Below are 19,347 nucleotides of genomic sequence, written 5' to 3'. Positions count from 1 at the left end.
CAGTGGGAGTTAATTGAATTAAGTCAAATATGATGTGTGATATGGTTATTTTATGTTTGATAAAGATTGTGTTATGTAAATAATGGCACATGCAAGCAGTATTATAATGTATTATTATATTCTTTAACATGACATAGACAATGTTTACTTAAAACAACTTGAGTTGTTAGGTTTCATTTTACTTGTCATTTTGCTTCATCAATAGTTTAACCTAGCAAAAGTAAAGTAGGCTCTGATATAGGTCTTACCATTCATAAGAGAAGAAACAAAGTTTATATATGTCTGAAGTATCGCTATAAATACCACGGTAATTACTGCTTACAAAGAAAATTTTTTTTAGGTAGTTAAAAATCGTATATTACATGGAAAGCAATATTGATTTGCAGTTTCATACCTAATTTGATAAGACTAGGTTCATAGAGTGACACATCTAGCTGACCAGCTGTGACTAGAATTTGGCGATCAGTTCATACAAGTGACAAGTCCATCAACTAAATCACAGGCGTGATGTAAAAGAATGAGCATTGATAAAGGCAAGTATGTAAGCTGCAGCGTGACGACCCACTGCATGTGTGAACGCTCTCATATGGCTACAATGCTACGCCTTATAGCCAGAGGTTAACTAGCCGCGGCAAGTCGGGACAGTTGGCTAGGAAGCGGGCCCAGGCGTAGTTAGGGACAACAAGCTCAATCGTCGCTGATTCCATTTGATCGTGTGGTCCGCTATGTCGCGCCTACAACCTAGAAACAGCCTAGCAGCTAGATTTGTCGCTCAATTGAACCGTACCTATAATATTCACATCTCTCACTGCTCTTTCTTATACGGAAGTTGTTTCATACTACATTTACTGTACTACCTTTAGTAGGTCCAGATAACTAACAATCGCCCAACCTTTATAGTTTGATTAAATAAAAAATACTGTTAATTTCAACAGGCAAAATTTGAGCTACATGGCCCTTTCTTACACTTGACCTTATATTTTCTTAGGATTCATTTTCATTTCAAACGGTTTGCTTCTTGAAAATGTGTTAAGTTGAACCCCCTGGAAAGTAACCTTGTTACCTTGTTGTATCGGCAGATCCACTCTCTCCCGAAACGAAGGAGAACCTCACCGCAACATCAGTTCGTTTCCCGATGTCAGAGAACAGCGTTGACTTGCAAAACTGGGTTATCTGGGTGTTGGTTACCTCAAAATATCCAAACGCACCTAGAAAGGAGACATACAACTGGCTTATCTTGGTTTGGTTTGATTCAATTTGTTTTTATAATATTTTCTTTAACATGTCTGAGGTATATATGGCTACAGTGTTGCAAAGAACCTGCAATATATTATTGGATTAAATATAAATATTATCAATTTTGATTTGGTTAGCTTGATTCGGTTTTAGCACAGCTTCAATCTTAGAAGGAACGTTGACCTACCTATACCACTGTTTTGTACCACTTTTCATAAAACCAGCCATTCTCCATGTGTACCCGTCTTTTCAATTCTTTTCCCAATGCTATCAAGGGCAATAATGATTTAGGCCTAAACAAATTTAAGCATGGTTTGAGGGAATATTTAGTTGATAAGGAATTTTACAGTGTTTCTTTGTTTTTTAAATGTAAATAGAATGTAACTACCTCTTGAAGTTTGTATCTTTATTTTAATGGGTCTGATTTTATTTGTTTAGTTTTGGTGATGTTTGCGCTGTAGGCCTACATTTTTGTATTATTATGGCAATAAACGATTCTGATTCTGATTCTACAGCAGGAAAGGTAATGAGCAATGAGGTGTTTTTTAATAAAATGATCATAGCTTAGCATGAAATAAAAAATGTGCCAAATTTTATCTGAATTCCATATCCAAGCTAACTACAATGAAATTATCCTCCTAATGGATAAAGTGGAATACAACTTCTGTATTTAGCACTTGAATACTAAAGTAGATCAAATCAATTGATGAATTTATAATGACTTGTATACTAACTTGTAGTAGCCTATGTTATACTGTCCCACCTTTCTGAAACTTAAGCTTTGTCACGTCAACTTCATTCAATAAAACACATAGGAAGTACCGTAACCAAGAAGATAAGATTTATCTCATTACTGATCTGAACCTGAACTTATCAATAGAATGAACAGCCCAACGCCCTTTTTACATATTAACGTGTAGATTGCGTACAACACTACCGGGTACATGCAGGGCTGTACTCAGACCGGGTTTTCTGAACTATTTTACTGGGGTCCAGGCCCCGTCAAACATATACTTCAAGGGGAGGAGGGCCCAGCCTAAGGTAAATGTACCAGTACTTGACACCGAGTCAGTAGTTGACAATTTACAAATCTAACTCTAATAATAAGAGTTCATGTTAAAGTTCCTTTGTGTTCAATATCTTAAAAAAACTTCAGATGTTTTCCTTCATTTTTATTTCCAACATACCCTTGGTTAGCTATGTGTTTGAAATGTGGTGGAGCTACAAAGTTCACTTTACCCATTGAAGCCTCTCATCTTATGATTTCTTCTGGCTTTGGACAAGGTACAGGGTTGATAATAACTTTATTTGAATAATAATTTAGGCCTACTCAATTTCAAGCTCGGTACTTGATTTATAATATAATTATTAATATAGATGTTATTTTAACTTACTTTTTTAGCTTTAGATTAATAGGTAATGATTTACAGGCCTGTCATCTATTGTTACAGCTAACACAAGCGTGCTCCAGAAGATGACAGGGGTGGCATCTTTTGGCGCAGTCAATGTGTAAAGATTTTTTGTGATAACACTATACCTTTAGGAATATATATGTGATATTTTAGTACACAATTATAATGTTTTAACCTAAGAAGCTTCTGACCCCCTGTCAACTGGAACATACCCTAGGTCAACTTTTGGTACATAGGCCAGAATTCCTTATTTTCTTATAGTAGACAGGGGTGTCAACTACTGGAACATACCCTGTCAACTTTCGGTGCGTAGGCCTAAACTCTAATTTTCTTAGTACAGTTATTTTTGTCATTTAATGGCACATAATTTAAGTAACAACCAAACTAAACCCAAGGTATCTAAATTATGGGCTATTGTTTGTATTAAAGTTTTATGATTTTACGTAATAAAATGCCACCTACAAGGGGGAGTATGCCGTTCTATAGCCAAGATCAAATTACAGAAGGCCATTGAAGACATGACAGTAGGGAAAATATAAGTGGCTAGTACCACAAAACCAAATCAGATTATTAACTTATACTTTCTAATAAATTTTAAAATGTTATGGTGTCTGTATCTAAAACTAAATATCTGGAAATATATTTTAGCCTTCATAAGAATAGTTAGGCCTAAATGAATCAAAATGTCAACTACACTGTTACATTGGGTGTCAACTATTGGTATAATCCAAAAATTCATGTGTCAACTAATGGTACCGGTACATGTGCAAATATTAAGAAAATCATTATTTACTTATTTTGTTAATTTAGTTTGATAAAAATGTAGGCCTATACATTAGTGTAATGTAAGTTACAAAGTCGAATGTTTATTTATCAATAATTGTTTTCTAAACTCCATTAAGAATTTTGATTTTAGGATTTATCGTTACTGGGGCCTGTTAAAGCTGGGCACGGGCACAGAAAACATATTACTATAACCCAGAATGCCAACCGCTTGGTAGAAAGCAAGTGTTTTGAGAGAGCTTTGCCTGTCAATCGTAGGCAGCGCCACCAGCGTTGCCATGCACTCAGCATAGCAACGCTGGTGGCGCTGCCTCAAAGGCAAAGCTATCTCAAAACACTTAATGCTTTTTACCACGCGGTTGGCATTCTGGGTTATAGTAATATGTTTTCTGTGGTACGGGCCTAGGTACATGCCTCAATCTGTTAAACTATAGGTAGGCCTACACACTATTGTTCTGGAGCACAACCTCAACACTGGGCTCATTGGGTCGCCAGAATTTTATCCCGCTGAGCAAAGCTGATGTCACGTAGTAACGTGAGTAATAATGTTGTAATTTGAGCGATCCAAAATATGTTCGCGGGCAGAATTTTACCCCTGCGGATTAGGGAGTCAATGAAAATAGATAGAGTGTGATAAATTAGATTAGCAATAAAACCTGGAGTTTGACCCCCTGCCCGCTTCGGCAACTGAAGGTGTACATCAACTGGATTTTTAACCCAGGATTTTAACCCCCAGAATTTTACTCTCTGAGCAGATATAGAAATTAGTGAGATTAATTAACTTTCTGATTTTAATTTTGATTGAATAGTAAACATTGTAGTACTAATTAGCCTATCTTTAATCTCAACTAAGTAAACAGGTTTCGCTGTTTCATTTTGATATTCGCGTTTAGGGATTTGACTTTTGGGGCCAACTCTGTTAGTTAATGTGTGTGTAAACAAACTGAGTAGGCCTAGTCCATTTAAATCATTAATTGGGTGACCATTGTACTACTGTAGGCGTAAACAATTTATTAAGTTATACTATTGTGGAAAAACAATTTATTTTGAAGAATATTCATCATCCTCACTAATTTAATTTCTATATCCGGCCAGGGGGTAAAATTCCGCTACCCTGCTCTTTTCTTGTCGCTGCCACTAATGTCGTCCGACAAGCAGCGACTTGCCGCCTGGCATAAAAAAAAGGCCCTTAACCCTCAGAGTGTTAAGTGTCGCGTAATCGATGCACAACACACCCGCCGTGGTCTTATGCGTCGCTTTTGCGACCCACAAATATCGTTTACGACGAAGGCTCTGGGACTGACTGAATCGGATTGAACTGGATCGAGATTAGTACCAATCGTTGTTTTCGGCATATTCTGAGCTTCTTCCTGATGTCTAATTCTAGACGCTATTAATTTATTTCCGAAAATATTGTAGCAGACAGCTGACGTGCGTATTTCTAAACAACTTGGTTAACCTCACACCGATGACTGATGTGTTTTATTACGTTTATCATTGTTTTAGTGTTAAAAATCAAAAGTAGTGATATAAATGGTGCATTATAAGAAGATTTAAGTGATTTTGAAGGGCTGGTTGATGATCCTGAAGAAGTAGGTAGTGATATTGATGTAAATTATCAGCCAGATTCCTAGCTATGGTTAGGCTATGCATTCTTATCTAAAAGCTAGGGCCTATGTACCGAAATCTGTTTTTTGCCCATAACTTATTTATTTGCAAACCTACTTCCTTAACTTATATTATTATATTTTTGGAATCCTCATAAAATTCTGAACAAAGTGAATATTTTAAAATATTTGTAGACCTATAAATTATAACAATTTATTGAGCGCAAACATAAATTTTTTTCATTTATTTTATAGTTTTTGAGAAATGTTAACCCCACAAAAATTGTTGAACATTTTTTTAACGTTTTATATGTTACATTGAAGCCCATAATTTTTCAAACAAAATTATATATAAAACAGTATACTTTACATTGTTTTTAAGTTTCTAAGATACATTTTAATAAAACCCTGCGATTGCGCAATAAATGGGCGAACAATAAGACCAAAACTATGGACACTTGGAAGGTTAATATGGTTTGATAAGTTCTTAAGAATTAGGCCTAAGTTAAGAGTTTGAAGTCTATATATTATGACGATAGTTCATTTTTCAAATTTGTATTACAGAATTGATTATGATTATGATCAATCAAATAAAAATAGTAAAATGGCAGACAAGGACAAGTCCATAATATATGTAAGTTATACGTAGGGCCTACCTTATTACCTCCTCCTTTGCTTGAGACCAGAAGTATTGGATTAGCAGCGTCAAAAGAATAATTATGTAATTAAAATATTTACAGACTTCGAGACTTCCGTGATGTTCTGTAGTTAAGTAACTATCTCACGTCATCAACACAAAATGGTTATCACTCCTTTCTCCTTCTTGTGAAACCAAGAACGTTTGGATTCTCTAACCTCAAAATATTGCCGTGACAGTTAAGTTTGTTTTGATTAAAAACAAAAACCATCTCAACAACGCTTGACAATGACAGATGACAACCACCAACCACCGCCGAAACCAAAACCACCAATACCAAACCAACCCCCCAACCACCAACTTCGTCAGCTACGCGGACTTGCGGACATTTCCCAAACTACGCCTTGCAAACAGTACACGTGGCCATCAACAGGGTGCGCTAGTAGTTTGCCGCCAGGTTCTCGCATTATTATAGGAGTCCTAATTCTCCTACACCTTATTTTGTGATCTCGTACAACTAGGAATCTTCGAAGCCCCGTCCGGAGCGTCGCAGGACCAGCGGACTACGTTGGATGTTGGAAGGCAATGTGGTATCACAATTTTTAAATAGAGCCGGCGCTGAAAAGTGCTGGCTCGCAAGCGTTCAAATTCCTAGCAAGGCTCCCTTGCTACCCACTTGACCTTAAAAGGGTGGGAGGTGGGGTCCGATTTACTTTTACGTTTTCATGTCCCAAGAGGCCAAAAACACCATACCTTCAAATTAACGTCCGTCTGCAAAAGATATGTAAAATATAGTTATCTAGTAAAGAATAAATGCAGAGGGCAGCTCAAACGCAGGTTTTATGTAAAGTAACTTTTTACATTGTGTTCCAAATTAAACTCCAGTCATCAATGTAATTTTTAATGAAGTGAAAAAATGCTTTTGTTAATTTCAGTTTAGCAATGATAATTGTATCATTGTTAAAGTTAAAATCAATTATTACACGTAATTTATTGTTGAATTGTTATCTCAATTAATTGTTAAAGTTAAGAATAAATGCGTGTTATTTATTGTTACGGTATATATTTATTTATTGAAGATAATTTGTTTCAAGTTTTTGTTAAGGCTAGTTAATTTTAGGAAAGGCCTATGGAAAGTTGTAAAAGGTAATGGTGTAATTACTTTCCGTTTTTCCTTATACATAAAATGCTAAATTTTTATTAAAACCATTGTGTACGTTTGTATATCGAAGCGTTAATGTAGGATTAAAGGTAATGGATAAAATTCAAAACTGTAAATTTAAAATTGTTCTTTTTTTACCATCAACATTTAAAAATTTCCCAATTTATCTATCACAATTTCGAAGAGCTTCAAGCAATAAATTTAGTATCTTTAAGTGTTGTTGTATATTGATTGGTTACGAAGAAAATTCAGAAAATTGTAAATTTGAAATTCCCATGTTAATCTTAGGAAGACAAAGTTAACAGATGTGGTTCATACCATATCCACATTAACATTTTATAAAAAAACACACTCAATATAAAAATAAATTGTTTTCTCAAAATAGGTCTTTGCGTGGTTACCAACCGTCGTACACCAACATACTGATAGTTTATATTTTTCCAGGAATCATACCTTAAAATGTCGGTAGAGAGTTCAGGGACACTCTGTATATTTTTATCTTTCCGTTAAAACACTGATCAAAGTTGAAAGTTCGCGTAGAAAACATTTGACTTCCGCTCACCACACCTGTGCATGTTTTTACACGTCACTCACTCAACTTTGTGTTGCATTAACGAGTTTTGCTGACCTTAGTATGTTTAATTGGACTATTGCACTGTCTACTGCTACTAATTACTAATTAGACTTTCAGTACAGCTGGCCATGATTCAACTACGAAGAGGGAAAGATCAACTTTTGTTTAGAAGGCAAGTTATGTGATCGACATTCGTAGAGCGATTGCATTTTCATGCTTGGCAACTTTAATTGCACTGCGAATAGGGTTGAGCATTATAAAGTTGCAATCACGTAGGATTAAAAACATTCAGTTTTGAAAGGTTTTAGATGACCAAGTCTGTAAAAAAATCTCTGTTTGGTCATTTATGAACATCTAGTAACATAGGAAAGAGTGTAAATAACTAAAGAACAAGTTATATTTTAACTGTTGAATCAATGTTTTATATATTTTTCCTACCGCTGCGTGGAAATGATCGCATTGCCACACTAGTAAACAGTAGCAAAATTGTTAATTTACTTTTTATTCATGGGCTCACTAAATCAGCTGATTTCACTGTTACCGTTTCTTTAACACACTGACATCGTGAACTTCCTTCAACTTCCAGAAAGTTCACTATAACTTAAATTACAAAATTAAAAGACAATAATGAAGAAACGTCAAGAGGACTTTTAAACTAATATTTACCCTATCAAATGACGAAAGCTGTAATAATAGCTTAAAATCAACTGATTTTAGTTTTAACTCTGATGTCTTTGTTTGAAGTTCATGTTGGTGATGGTGGGTTAATGTTGTACAAAATAAAATAATTGCAGCTCCTTTAAAAGGTTAGGCTCTCCCTTTTCATTCGTTTAAAAAATTAAACTGTTGCCCAAGGAACCAAAATAGTTTGACAATGTGACCACAGACCAATTAATGATACGGGTGATATGCCTACGGCGGGCCAGGTTGTATAACAGTTCGATGAACTAATGGAAATATCCTTGTTTTTTAAACCTAATATCATTTGACGCTAAATACAGGCCCTTGATATCTTAATTGAGTTTTCCACGTTCTGTTTATAGATAATACTACTAATACTACATCTATTCTTCTTCGCATTGGGGAATAGCTGCTTTAAATTTCAATAATTTCCAAATTTTATTCGATTTGATAGACAAATTATATTAGTTGATTTTTTTTAGTTTTGGCCGTGTTGATATTAATATATATACATATATATATATTTCATTGAAAAGTTAGTTTTTTATGATAGTATTGGTATCGCATACCGAAATCAAGCTTATCTCTTAAGGAACGTGAAACTATTTATCTGTGTGTTCAAGAAGAATAAAGGTTATTCAAAATAATACGAAGTTGTCCCCTTAAAGGGCCGCCATTTCGAAACAAATGAGAATATTCAAATGTTGATTTCACCAAGATTTTCGTATTACATAGAGCTTTAAAATGATGTATGTATGTGTGTTCATCTGTATGTATGTATTCATCTGTATGTATGTATGTATGTATGTATATGTGACATATGTATGTATTTGATAGTTGTGAAATTCGAACTAGTGAATAGTAACGTTCGTTTTTTTGTTTTTTTTTGGTGCAGTGTGTATTTAAAAACATTTAAAATATATATACGTTATTACTTGGGTTTATTCTAGAGGGGTAAAACTTAATTCATCATTGTATAGAACCAACAGTTTTCTTGGAATCACTCGCCCTGATACATCTACAGATTCGCCCTGTATAGTTTAGCTAGTTAAGCGTTGTAACATTCACTTATGGTTACAGTACTAACGTTTTTTAGGGAGAGAAATGCATATACGCACACAGGTGGTGGGTATGTAGTGTGGGACTCCAACAGGGACTTCATCAGAACTAGGCCGAGTTTGCCTATGGTTGCCATGGTTACTAAAGTAGACATTCCCCTAGTTCTAGCAGTAGTCAAAGATGGACACCACCTCAAATTTGAATTATTTTGTTAATGGATCTCAATTTGTACCCTGAATAAAAATGTTGTATGAGTTGTTAACCGGATGAAAGTAGTCTAGGTTGACTGACCGATTCTGCAGTGGAACGAATCCCGACTGATGTTACACTTTCACGGTCTATACTTTCCTTCCGTTAACGGAATCAAACTCTTTCCCGTCTCTCGATATTGATTGACCATAATACAACATCCTTTGTTAGTACATTGCACTTATGTATAAGTAGGCCTACATTCTGATTTGAACAAAACAGGTTCAGTATAGTTCGAACTCGTTCGAATAAATGTTGGTTTACACGTTTGTAGCAAATTTAATCAAAATCAGGTGGTTTTTGCTTGAGTTATTGAGCTAAAAGACATGTAATTTGAATTTGAACGGATCGTGTTTTTGACATCTGGGGATCTCAAAACAAAAAGTAAATCGGTCAGGCTACGGTAACAGTTTATTTCCTGTATGTGAAATACGATACAAGTTATAAGAGAGTGAATCATTCTCACCTGCTCCTTTTGCATGCACCACCCTCTCCGGAATCCTCTCCCGGTCAAAGTATGCGAGTTCGTCTAGAAGTGTCAGGTCTTGCAGAACTATAGGACCGACAACCCCAGCGGTCAGTGTTGAGGTCTTGTCCTCTACAGGAGCTCCAGACGCTGTGGTCATCAAGGGTGCGACCTAAAACAGAACCGGAGTCATACTCCCCATACATTCACACACAAATTCACAAATACATGCGAACCTTTCTTTGTCGTCTGAGTGTGCATTGAATTATAAGAAACATGTTGTTTTCGCTGATATTCTTTTAACATGATGGTCTTTCAAATTAGGTGTTGCTCGGTGGGACTTAACACTTAAAATTCTGAGTTGCCCCCAAGATACTCATTTCGGAGATCCGGAAGAAATTGCGATACCAACAAAAAAGAGTATGTTTATGCCGTATAGAGGTGTGCAGAGTTTGGTTTTCTTGTAACCCATCAAACGGTAATAGGGCGTGTCCACACTTTTGTCTAACCCTGTTAACTCTATTTACTATGCAACAATGCATAACAGCTGATCGGAAATTAAGTAAGGAAACCAGGTATATCAACATAACTTATAAGATTGTTTTGACGTTAAAAGATGTCTCACGGTAATTATAATTTGGGTTGCAAAACGCCCTGTATATTGTATTAGGACCAGCTTTCTACAAATTGCTAGGTAAAAATACTGAGAATGTACTACAGTATACATTTGAGAGACAATATTTAGTTTTCTTTCAGTTTTCGAAACTACAGCCACAGCTTAAGAACTTTAAAGTGGGTTGCGTATGATTGTTAGTTGATCATGTTGTTCAGACACGACAACACTAGCGCTCGTAGGTGTGATTTGACGAACTACTTGAGTGCCGCTATGCAGCAGTACGACTGCTACTTTTAATCATTCACTCTCTGGGTTGTATAAGACCACAGACAAGGGATAGTCAATGATTAGACTGACAAAACCGACCTAACATAATTAATTCGTAAAAAATGTGTGTACGATCAACTTCAAATATTTTTTCTCCATGAAATGTGTATGTTTACCTCAAATTGTTGTGCTTTTTATGTAGAGGAAAATCTAAAAAAAATTGAGTTAAAAAAAACAAAATTCCAGATTTTTGACAATTTTCAGTACCTACTGGTTAAAGTGGGTTGCATCTTATTGTTAAATATTTTTAGAACCTACGTATCATTTTAAAGGACTATAAACACAGGCAGTATTTTAGTCGCACTAAAAAAGATTAGCCTTTTCGTTTCAGACATCATAAATAGATAGTGATGTGTCCATAGGTTGTCATAGTTTTACTTAATTCCATGGTAAGGAACACATAATAAAATCCTCCAAAATAATTGTGTTTTTTTTTCTAATGGAGCTCAAATTATGACATTGCCTAAACCTTTTTATGTGTGTGAGTGTGTGGGTGTGTCGATGATGCATGTACATCTTATGACTTAATTTTCCGTCTGTGCTCTATTTGATTATTTTAATAATCTAATACAACTATGAACTAAAGTGTTAACATTTAAAAACAAAACAAACTCTATATTGATCTAACAAATTAAAATATCATAATTAAATTCGTAGTAAATAAAGTCGTATACAAAGTAACCGAGGAAAAAAATATTGCTAGGCCAAATTAATAAACAATGTACATCAAATTTTTCTGTCAGTTCTAGCTTGAATTATTTACTTATAATTCAAAATCACAAGTTGGACTGTGTTTTATTATTTCCAAGTTGGTTAATTCTAAAGGAGTTACACTTGCAAGATGAGTGGTTTTCTTCGAAAGAACAGCTTATACAACTAATTGATATCTTCCAGGTAGGGTTATATAACTATACTTCGGTAGGATGTTTTTTGTATATTTGAGACAAAGAAAGATTAGCCAGCTTTTTCAGGTAATCTTCAGGGAAAACTTTTCAGAATCATTAAGATAGATTATTTTAGTTGTGTTATTCAACTTATAGGAAATAGTTTATTTATTTGTCTGAATTTATTTTATTAAACTTTTGAATGCTAAAAGATTTCCCAGTAGACAAATAACTTTAAAACTTGTTTACACTCGTATAATAGGGTTTTTAATTTTATTTCAAATGTTAATAATAGTAATTATAAATATTTTAATATCGTTTCTAAGCATAATGTTTAAAGTCTTTGTTTAATAAGTTTGTTGTAAAAATTTATGTAGTATATTTAATACTTTATTCAGGTGAGGTAGTGCACAGTTGCATATAGATTATATTAGTCGAGATATATATAATACCCTCGGTACAGCAAACCTGCCGACTAAGCGAATTTCCATTTATATGAATTGATTTTCAATTAAACCTGTTTAAATAACATTAGGTTTAACGAGTACCTAAGTTTGCTGCTACAAGTAAACTAATAAAGTGTGTTTTTCGGTAAAATATTAATATCTTAGGATAAAAAAAATAAATTTGCCAAGTTTGATCAAAATATATCCATAAACAAGCAAACTACAACATTTTACAATATTCTTTATAAGAATAACATGAGAATTTTGAATTTACAGCTTTTTGATTTTTTTTCCGTTACCTATAACCGTACAAAAACACTTTGATATACTAAATTATTTGTTTTTTAAGCTCTTTAAAAAGGTCTAGAGAGAAATTGGGAAATTTTGTGTTTTGAGCATCAAAAATGAGAAAACCCAATATTAAAATTATATTCACCCTTTCTGGCCACACATACGAAGAAAATTAGTGGGGTCGCGATAACAAAAGAATCATATGTTTGTAATTTTACATTCGCAAGTTTTCATCCTACGTATTTTTTGAATTTTCTGTAGTTTGGCGTAGATTAAAAATTGGGTACAGTTTTTTCTTAACTGGGGTGTGCTAATATCGATCGAAACTATAGAATTGAAAATATCGATTAATAATTGAAATTTTTAACTATATAAATTATAAAATTAAACCGTCTTAACCTAACCTAAGTAACCAAACTTGCTGTTAATGAAAAAATCGCATGAAGGTTTACTAATCGAATCGATAGTTTCAATCGATAATAGCATCCCAGTTAAGAAACTGTACCTCAATAGATTAATTAATTACAATATTTCAATAATTATTGTTAGTTTACTTTCTAATGTCCATCATTTTTACCCCATCGGTTAACCTTCCGAATATTTGCATAAATATAACAACATTTATGCATCCAGAAACTTCAATATTAATCTTGCACAGAAAACATCACTTACCAGCTAACACACAAAACAATAACCTTAAAACCTAATATAAAACATCTTATAGGCAAAAATTATATTTTGCAATATTTTGCTGTTAAATGCTTTATTTGTCTTACCTTATGGTTTTTCTTGAAGTCTGGAAGTTGTTCGTCAGTCGGAGTCGGCGTGTGTGGCATTTTGGAGTGGAATATGAGAAAATCGCAACACTGACACTGTCTACCGCGTCGACCTGTCTACTGTCTACTACATAGCGAAAAGCGATCAGCTGATGCGCAACAATGACTATGAGAGAGAGAGAGAGAGAGAGAGAGAGAGAGGGAGAGAGAGAGAGAGAGAGAGCGATCACTGCAGCTGTGACGTAAATCTGTTTCATAGCCTAATTCAGATTAATAGACAAAATATAAGAAAGATAAAGCCTTGGATCAATAATTCAATATGTTTACGGAATAAAATGGGGAATACACTTTTTTCTAAGGTGAAAAACATCCAAATTAACAAGAACTTATTGTAAAGAGTTTAGAAATAAATTACAAAAAGACTTAAAAGGGTTAAAAGATAATTATAAAAATACCCTCACCGCAGCAAACCTGCAGACTAAGCGAATTTAGATTTCTACTAAACTATTTCCTAAAAATTGTCAGATTTATTTCCTATCTAAATTGGTAGCTTAGTATGCAACAAACAAAATTTCCAAATTTGATCAAATATATCCATAAACAAGTAAACTACAACAGTTGATTTATTCTCCATAAGAATAAAATGGGAATTTTTAATTGCATTTTTTATTTTGTCCGTAACCGTTGGACATACAACAATGGTCCAATATACAAAATTATTTCTTTTTTTAACTCTACAAAATAGTTTGGAGAGAAATTAAGAAATTTTGTGTTTTTAGGGTAAAAATTGGGAAACATCTATTTTAACCCCATAAAACCCCCCATAAACCCCCGTATCCATAGTCCGATTATGCAGGTTTGCGAACTCGTTCAAATAAACAAAGGTTTACACGTTTGTGCTAAATTTGTATCAAAATCGGATCATTTTTGCTTGAGTTATCGCACTGACGGACACACACACACACATACCTACTCACACTTTTGGCTTCTGGGGACCTCAAAACGAGAAATTAAATCGGTCCCGAGTCTAGGTCTTACCATGAGACTTACGATAATAGCTTATTCCCTATATGGGAAATTTGCTAACACAAGTTTTAAAGCTGTCAAGGAAACTCTAAGTTAACATGGAAAGTGCTAAATGAAATTACTGATCAAACCAAAGCTTCTGACCCGAAAATTCAATTGGAAATAAATGTTGTGTTAGTAAATGACCCTCAAGTTGTGTCAAATGAATTCAATGATTTTGTTTAGTGTAGTTGAAAAACTTAAACTAGACAATACTGTATCTCAACGATTTCATTCATGGATTTAAAGGGCCCTTTCCCCATTAGGAGTGTAGTTAAATAGTTTTTTTATGGATGAAGTAAATGCACAAGATATTTTACATGCCATCAATAGTTTATAAAGTGTTAAGGTTGTAGGAATAGACAGTGTTAGTACTAACGTAATAAAAGAAACTTCAGAGCAAATATTGTGTCTAGTAAATTTTTGTTTTCAAAGTGTAGTTTTCCCTACTGATCTAAAAAGAACTGTTGTTATACCATAAAAGAAATTCCAAATCGCATTGCAACAGTTATCGACCTATTTCATTGTTATCTTCCTTCTCTAAAATATATGAGAAGTTAATGAAATTAAAACTTGTTATATACTGTATCATTGTATCATAATTCAATTGATTTTTTTAGTCAAAACCAATTCGGTTTCCAAAAAGGTTTAAGCTATCGTAACTTGGAAAACCAAAACACTTAGACCTACAATACATACTCTATATAGCTTGCAAAATTGCCTTGTTGAGTCTTACATTAAAAAAATTAACAACACGATACCTCATAATATCCAACAATGCATATTTAGCTGATCGGCAATGAAGTAAAGAAATATGTACAAACATTTTAAGCTGGTGTTGTCATTAAAACCTGTCTCACAGTACAGTAGTTGTAATAGTTTGGATTGAGTTTGAATAAAAACATCAAAACCCCTGTACAATCATCTGCATGTTTATGATGCAACCAAAAAACCAGAGCTAATATTTAAAAGATATAGTATGGTAGTTAATTAAGGTAAAAGATAGCAACGGAAGAAATTTCAATAATATGTTAGTTTAACGTGACTATTTTATAGCTAACTGAAAAAAGTCGTCAATTAATACGTATATAGGCACAAACACTTTATGAAAAGAAAATATATGTTGATATATCGCTAAGCATTACGTAAAAAACAATCGACTTTGACATCGATGCCAAACAGACTCACCTTTGGGCTTGACTAAATCTCCCTTTAGATGTGTTCTCCTAGTGTTGCTGTTAGTTACCTCCTAATTTGAAAAAAATTGTCATTTCGATATTAGTATCTGACTTCCTAGCCTTAGCCTAGCAAAACTAACTAAACATATGAGAAAAGTTAATCAATTAGGGATAGTCTTATCTTAGAATCAGTAAAAAAAAAGAAAAATATAGGTCAGAGCAATAACTGCCGTATCAATTCCGATTATGGACAGTAAGTCCGGTATTTCGGATTGGACTAAATTACCGCCATCCCGCATATGGGAACACTGCAAGTAATGATTATGATCATGATCATGTTTATGAGCCAATCGTCCGTACCACTACTTTCTATGTAGTACACGACTCTCGGCTCTCCAAATAATGTAATATGTTTTTGACCCTCAAAAAGACTAAAGAGGGAAGCAAAAGTTGGCAAGTCATTCACCAGCAACCATAAAATCGCTGCGAGAGTCAGCAAGTAAAATCGCCTTTTCAGTACACTAACACAGATGTAAATTGAAAAATCGTGATTTGTTTAGAATCCATGTTGGGTTTATTTGTTTGGGAAATGTTCAGTTTTTTATTGCATATTATAAAATTAATAATATAGTGAAATAAATGAACTACAATGGATCAAAATTGAAAGTTAAACTCTGGAGACACCTAGCGGCAATTATACGAACTGTTGCGAATGTGACACCAAGCGCACCTAGTGGCGATCAGATGAACTGTTGCGATCGTCGTAGTAGGCAGAGCGCAGAGGCTATTCATTCGCACGTCAGATGTCAATTAATACAAACATGTGCTTTTATAATTAAAAAAAAAAAATCTATTCCATCTCATAATTATTAAATCTTCCCATAACTGATAAATTGTGTACTCGTTTTATCCATAATTTCTTATGGCCTACGAAGCAATTCCTTCTGTGGTTCAGGCATAAGTGCATGTCACATTTGTTGCACTTGTAGGATTTCAGTAGTATATGTTTAATCAAAGAAACAATAAAATAAAATATGTGACCATGGGTATCTTAACGTCCCAGTGATTAATTTATTACTCATAACTCATAAATTCTACTTATCTCCCATTCACATTTTTGTTAGTGATTTCTAGAATATATTTGAACAAAAATTATGCTTATTTTAGGAAAAAAATGTTAGGGACTTAAATATTCCTCTAAAATTAAATTAAATGAGCACTAAGTCTGTTAACAATAGATAAGTACAATTCCTTAATGGCTGTACGGCCTCGAATGCTTGGTTAATGAGGCAACCAGAATAACAGATAAGGCTGAAAGGTGCATTGACCATTGTTATGTAAGAGTATATCTAATATACTTAGTATTGTTATACCTAATATAGCCTTGCAAGACTGACCCTTCATCCAATTAAATTACCCATCACTGGGTGTTTTTAACGCAAATTAAAAGTACTGAAGATTTTGATCATGTTTATGAGCCAATCGTCCGTACCCCTACTTACTAAGTAGTACACGACTCTCGGCTCTCCAAATAATGTAATCATTTCAATTGGTGTTTCAGACACAATAGTGAAGCAAAAGTGGGCAAGTCATTCACCAGCAACCATAAATTCGCTGCGAGAGTCTGCAAGTAAAATCGCTTTTTCAGTACACTAACACAGATGTAAATTGAAAAATCGTGATTTCTTTAGAATCCATGTTGGGTTTATTTGTTTGGGAAAGGTTCAGTTTTTTATTGCATATTATAGAATTAATAATATAGTGAAATAAATACACTACGATGGATCAAAATTGAAAGTTAAACTTTGGAGACACCTAGCGGCAATTATATGAACTGTTTCGAATGTGACACCAAGCGCACCTAGTGGCGATCAGATGAACTGTTGCGAACGTCGATAGTAGGCAGAGGCTATTCATTCGCACGTCAGATGTCAAATAATACAAACATGTGCTTTTATAATTTTCTAAAAGAAATCTTTTCCATCTCATAATTATTAAATCTTCCCATAACTGATAAATTGTGTACTCTTGCTTTATCCATAATTTCTTATGGCCTACGAAGCAATTCCTTCTGTGGTTCAGGCATGAGTGCACGTCACATTTGTTGCACTTGTAAGATTTCAATAGTATATGTTTAACCAAAGAAACAATGTAATAAAATATGTGACCATGGGTATCTTAACGTCCCAGTGATTAATTTATTACTCATAACTCATAAATACTACTAATCTACCAATCACATTTTTGTTAGTGAATTCCAGAATATATTTGAACAAAATTATGCTTATTTTAGGAAAATAAAAAATTTGTTTACGATTAGGGACTTAAATATTCCTCTAAAATTCAATTAAATGAGCCCATGTCTGTTAACAATAGATAAGTACAAATCCTTGGCTGTACGGCCTCGAATGCTTGGTTAATGAGGCAACCAGAATAACAGATAAGGCTGAAAGGTGCATTGACCATTGTTATGTAAGAGTATATCTATACTTAGTAGTGTTATAACTAATATAGCCTTGCAAGACTGACCCTTCTCCACTTAAATTACACAGTCATACAGGGTGTTTTTAAACGCAAATTAAAAGTACTGTGAGACGCGTTTTAATGACAAAACAATCTTAGACCCGTATTACACTGTAAAATGATTTATAACAGATATTTTGCAAAAGTTCTTTGACAATCAACTTTGATATTTATGGGCCATATTTGATAAAATACTGTTTTTATAATTCCTTTTATCAAACTGAACAGGTTTGTGTTATCTTTTATAAACGTTGGACAACGAAAATATATTTTATAAAACCTTTTAACAGTTTTTTATTCAACCTTTAACTGGCCGTATACAGGGTGAATAAGAAGTCAAGACCCCACCATCTAATATTTTCGTAAGTAAATATACAAATTTATCCTTTGGTGGTCGTGCAATCTTAGCAGGAAGTTTCATTTAAAATGTTGAACATTTCAAGTGTCCCCCAAAAATGGGTGATTTTGGGAGAAACTCAAAATGTTTAAATGTAAACCCCCTCCAAATAACACCTCATTTTGAGGTGTTTACAAAAACTTAAAGAATGGTGGAAACCAGAGTTCCCTCTCTCTTCTTTGTCCAAAATGGTAGCCCTTCAAATGTATTGAAGTCTACACATAAAAAAGATAAGAAAAATCAATGCAATGGCAAAACTCTATACCACCTTGCATAGAGAAGAAATAGCGAACTCTGATTTTCACCATTCTTTAAGTTTTTGTAAACACCTCCTAAAATGAGGTGTTACTTGAAGGGGGTTTACTTTCAAAATGAGTAAGCTGTGCCCCAAAATCCCCCTTTTGGGTGACAATAAAAATTTACAAAATCATAAGATGAAACCTCCTGCTAAGATTGCACGATCACCAAAAGGACATCTCATATTTACTTAGAAAATGATTATAATGGGAGGGTATTGACTTTTTATTCACCCTGTATGTTGGTATCCCTGCAGATATACATTGTTGAATAGTTATCTATGAGGTTAGTGTTATTGGAAATGTATTGAAAATAAGACTCAACATGGTGTTTTACCAAGCTCGAAGTGTTAGAAGAAGACGAGTTAAAAAGTAAATCATTGGTTTTGTGAAGGCAACATAATCTCCTTCAGCTTGTGAAAACACCATGTTGACTTTTTTACAATAAACACCCAACTACACTAAACCTCATAGATAACTATGCAATAATACATATCAGCTGATGATCTATGAAGTAAATAAAACAGGGATACCAACATATAAGCTTGTTTTATCGTAAAACAGTGATCCACATTACTTGTAAAAAACACCCTGTGCTATTCACGATTGAAATAATTTTATTTATCTTATAGTTCTTATCTATGGTAATTGAAGTTTTGTTGACTTGAATTATTTGGCAAAA

The 19,347-nt window shown here is 33.8% G+C and overlaps 1 protein-coding gene across 1 annotated transcript in view; it reads right to left on the bottom strand.

Annotated features, from left to right (window-relative positions):
• LOC128997783 (catalase-like) overlaps nt 1-13,329 on the bottom strand; it is a 78,793-nt gene extending 65,464 nt beyond the window's left edge. Inside the window, exons 1-3 of the mRNA XM_054423471.1 lie at nt 13,207-13,329; nt 9,867-10,038; nt 1,064-1,208 (exon numbers count right to left, since the gene is read on the bottom strand). Of these exons, the coding sequence (XP_054279446.1) occupies nt 1,064-1,208; nt 9,867-10,038; nt 13,207-13,266 (377 nt within the window). The 5' untranslated portion in view covers nt 13,267-13,329. The remainder of the gene's footprint in view (nt 1-1,063; nt 1,209-9,866; nt 10,039-13,206) is intronic.
• Between the last annotated feature and the right edge of the window lie 6,018 nt (nt 13,330-19,347).

This window comes from Macrosteles quadrilineatus, unplaced genomic scaffold (assembly GCF_028750875.1).
Source record: "Macrosteles quadrilineatus isolate MER2022 unplaced genomic scaffold, UCM_ALF_1.0 Scaffold_7__1_contigs__length_78375512, whole genome shotgun sequence".
Lineage (NCBI taxonomy): Eukaryota > Metazoa > Arthropoda > Insecta > Hemiptera > Cicadellidae > Macrosteles > Macrosteles quadrilineatus.
This window is presented reverse-complemented; position numbering and strand designations above follow the sequence as displayed.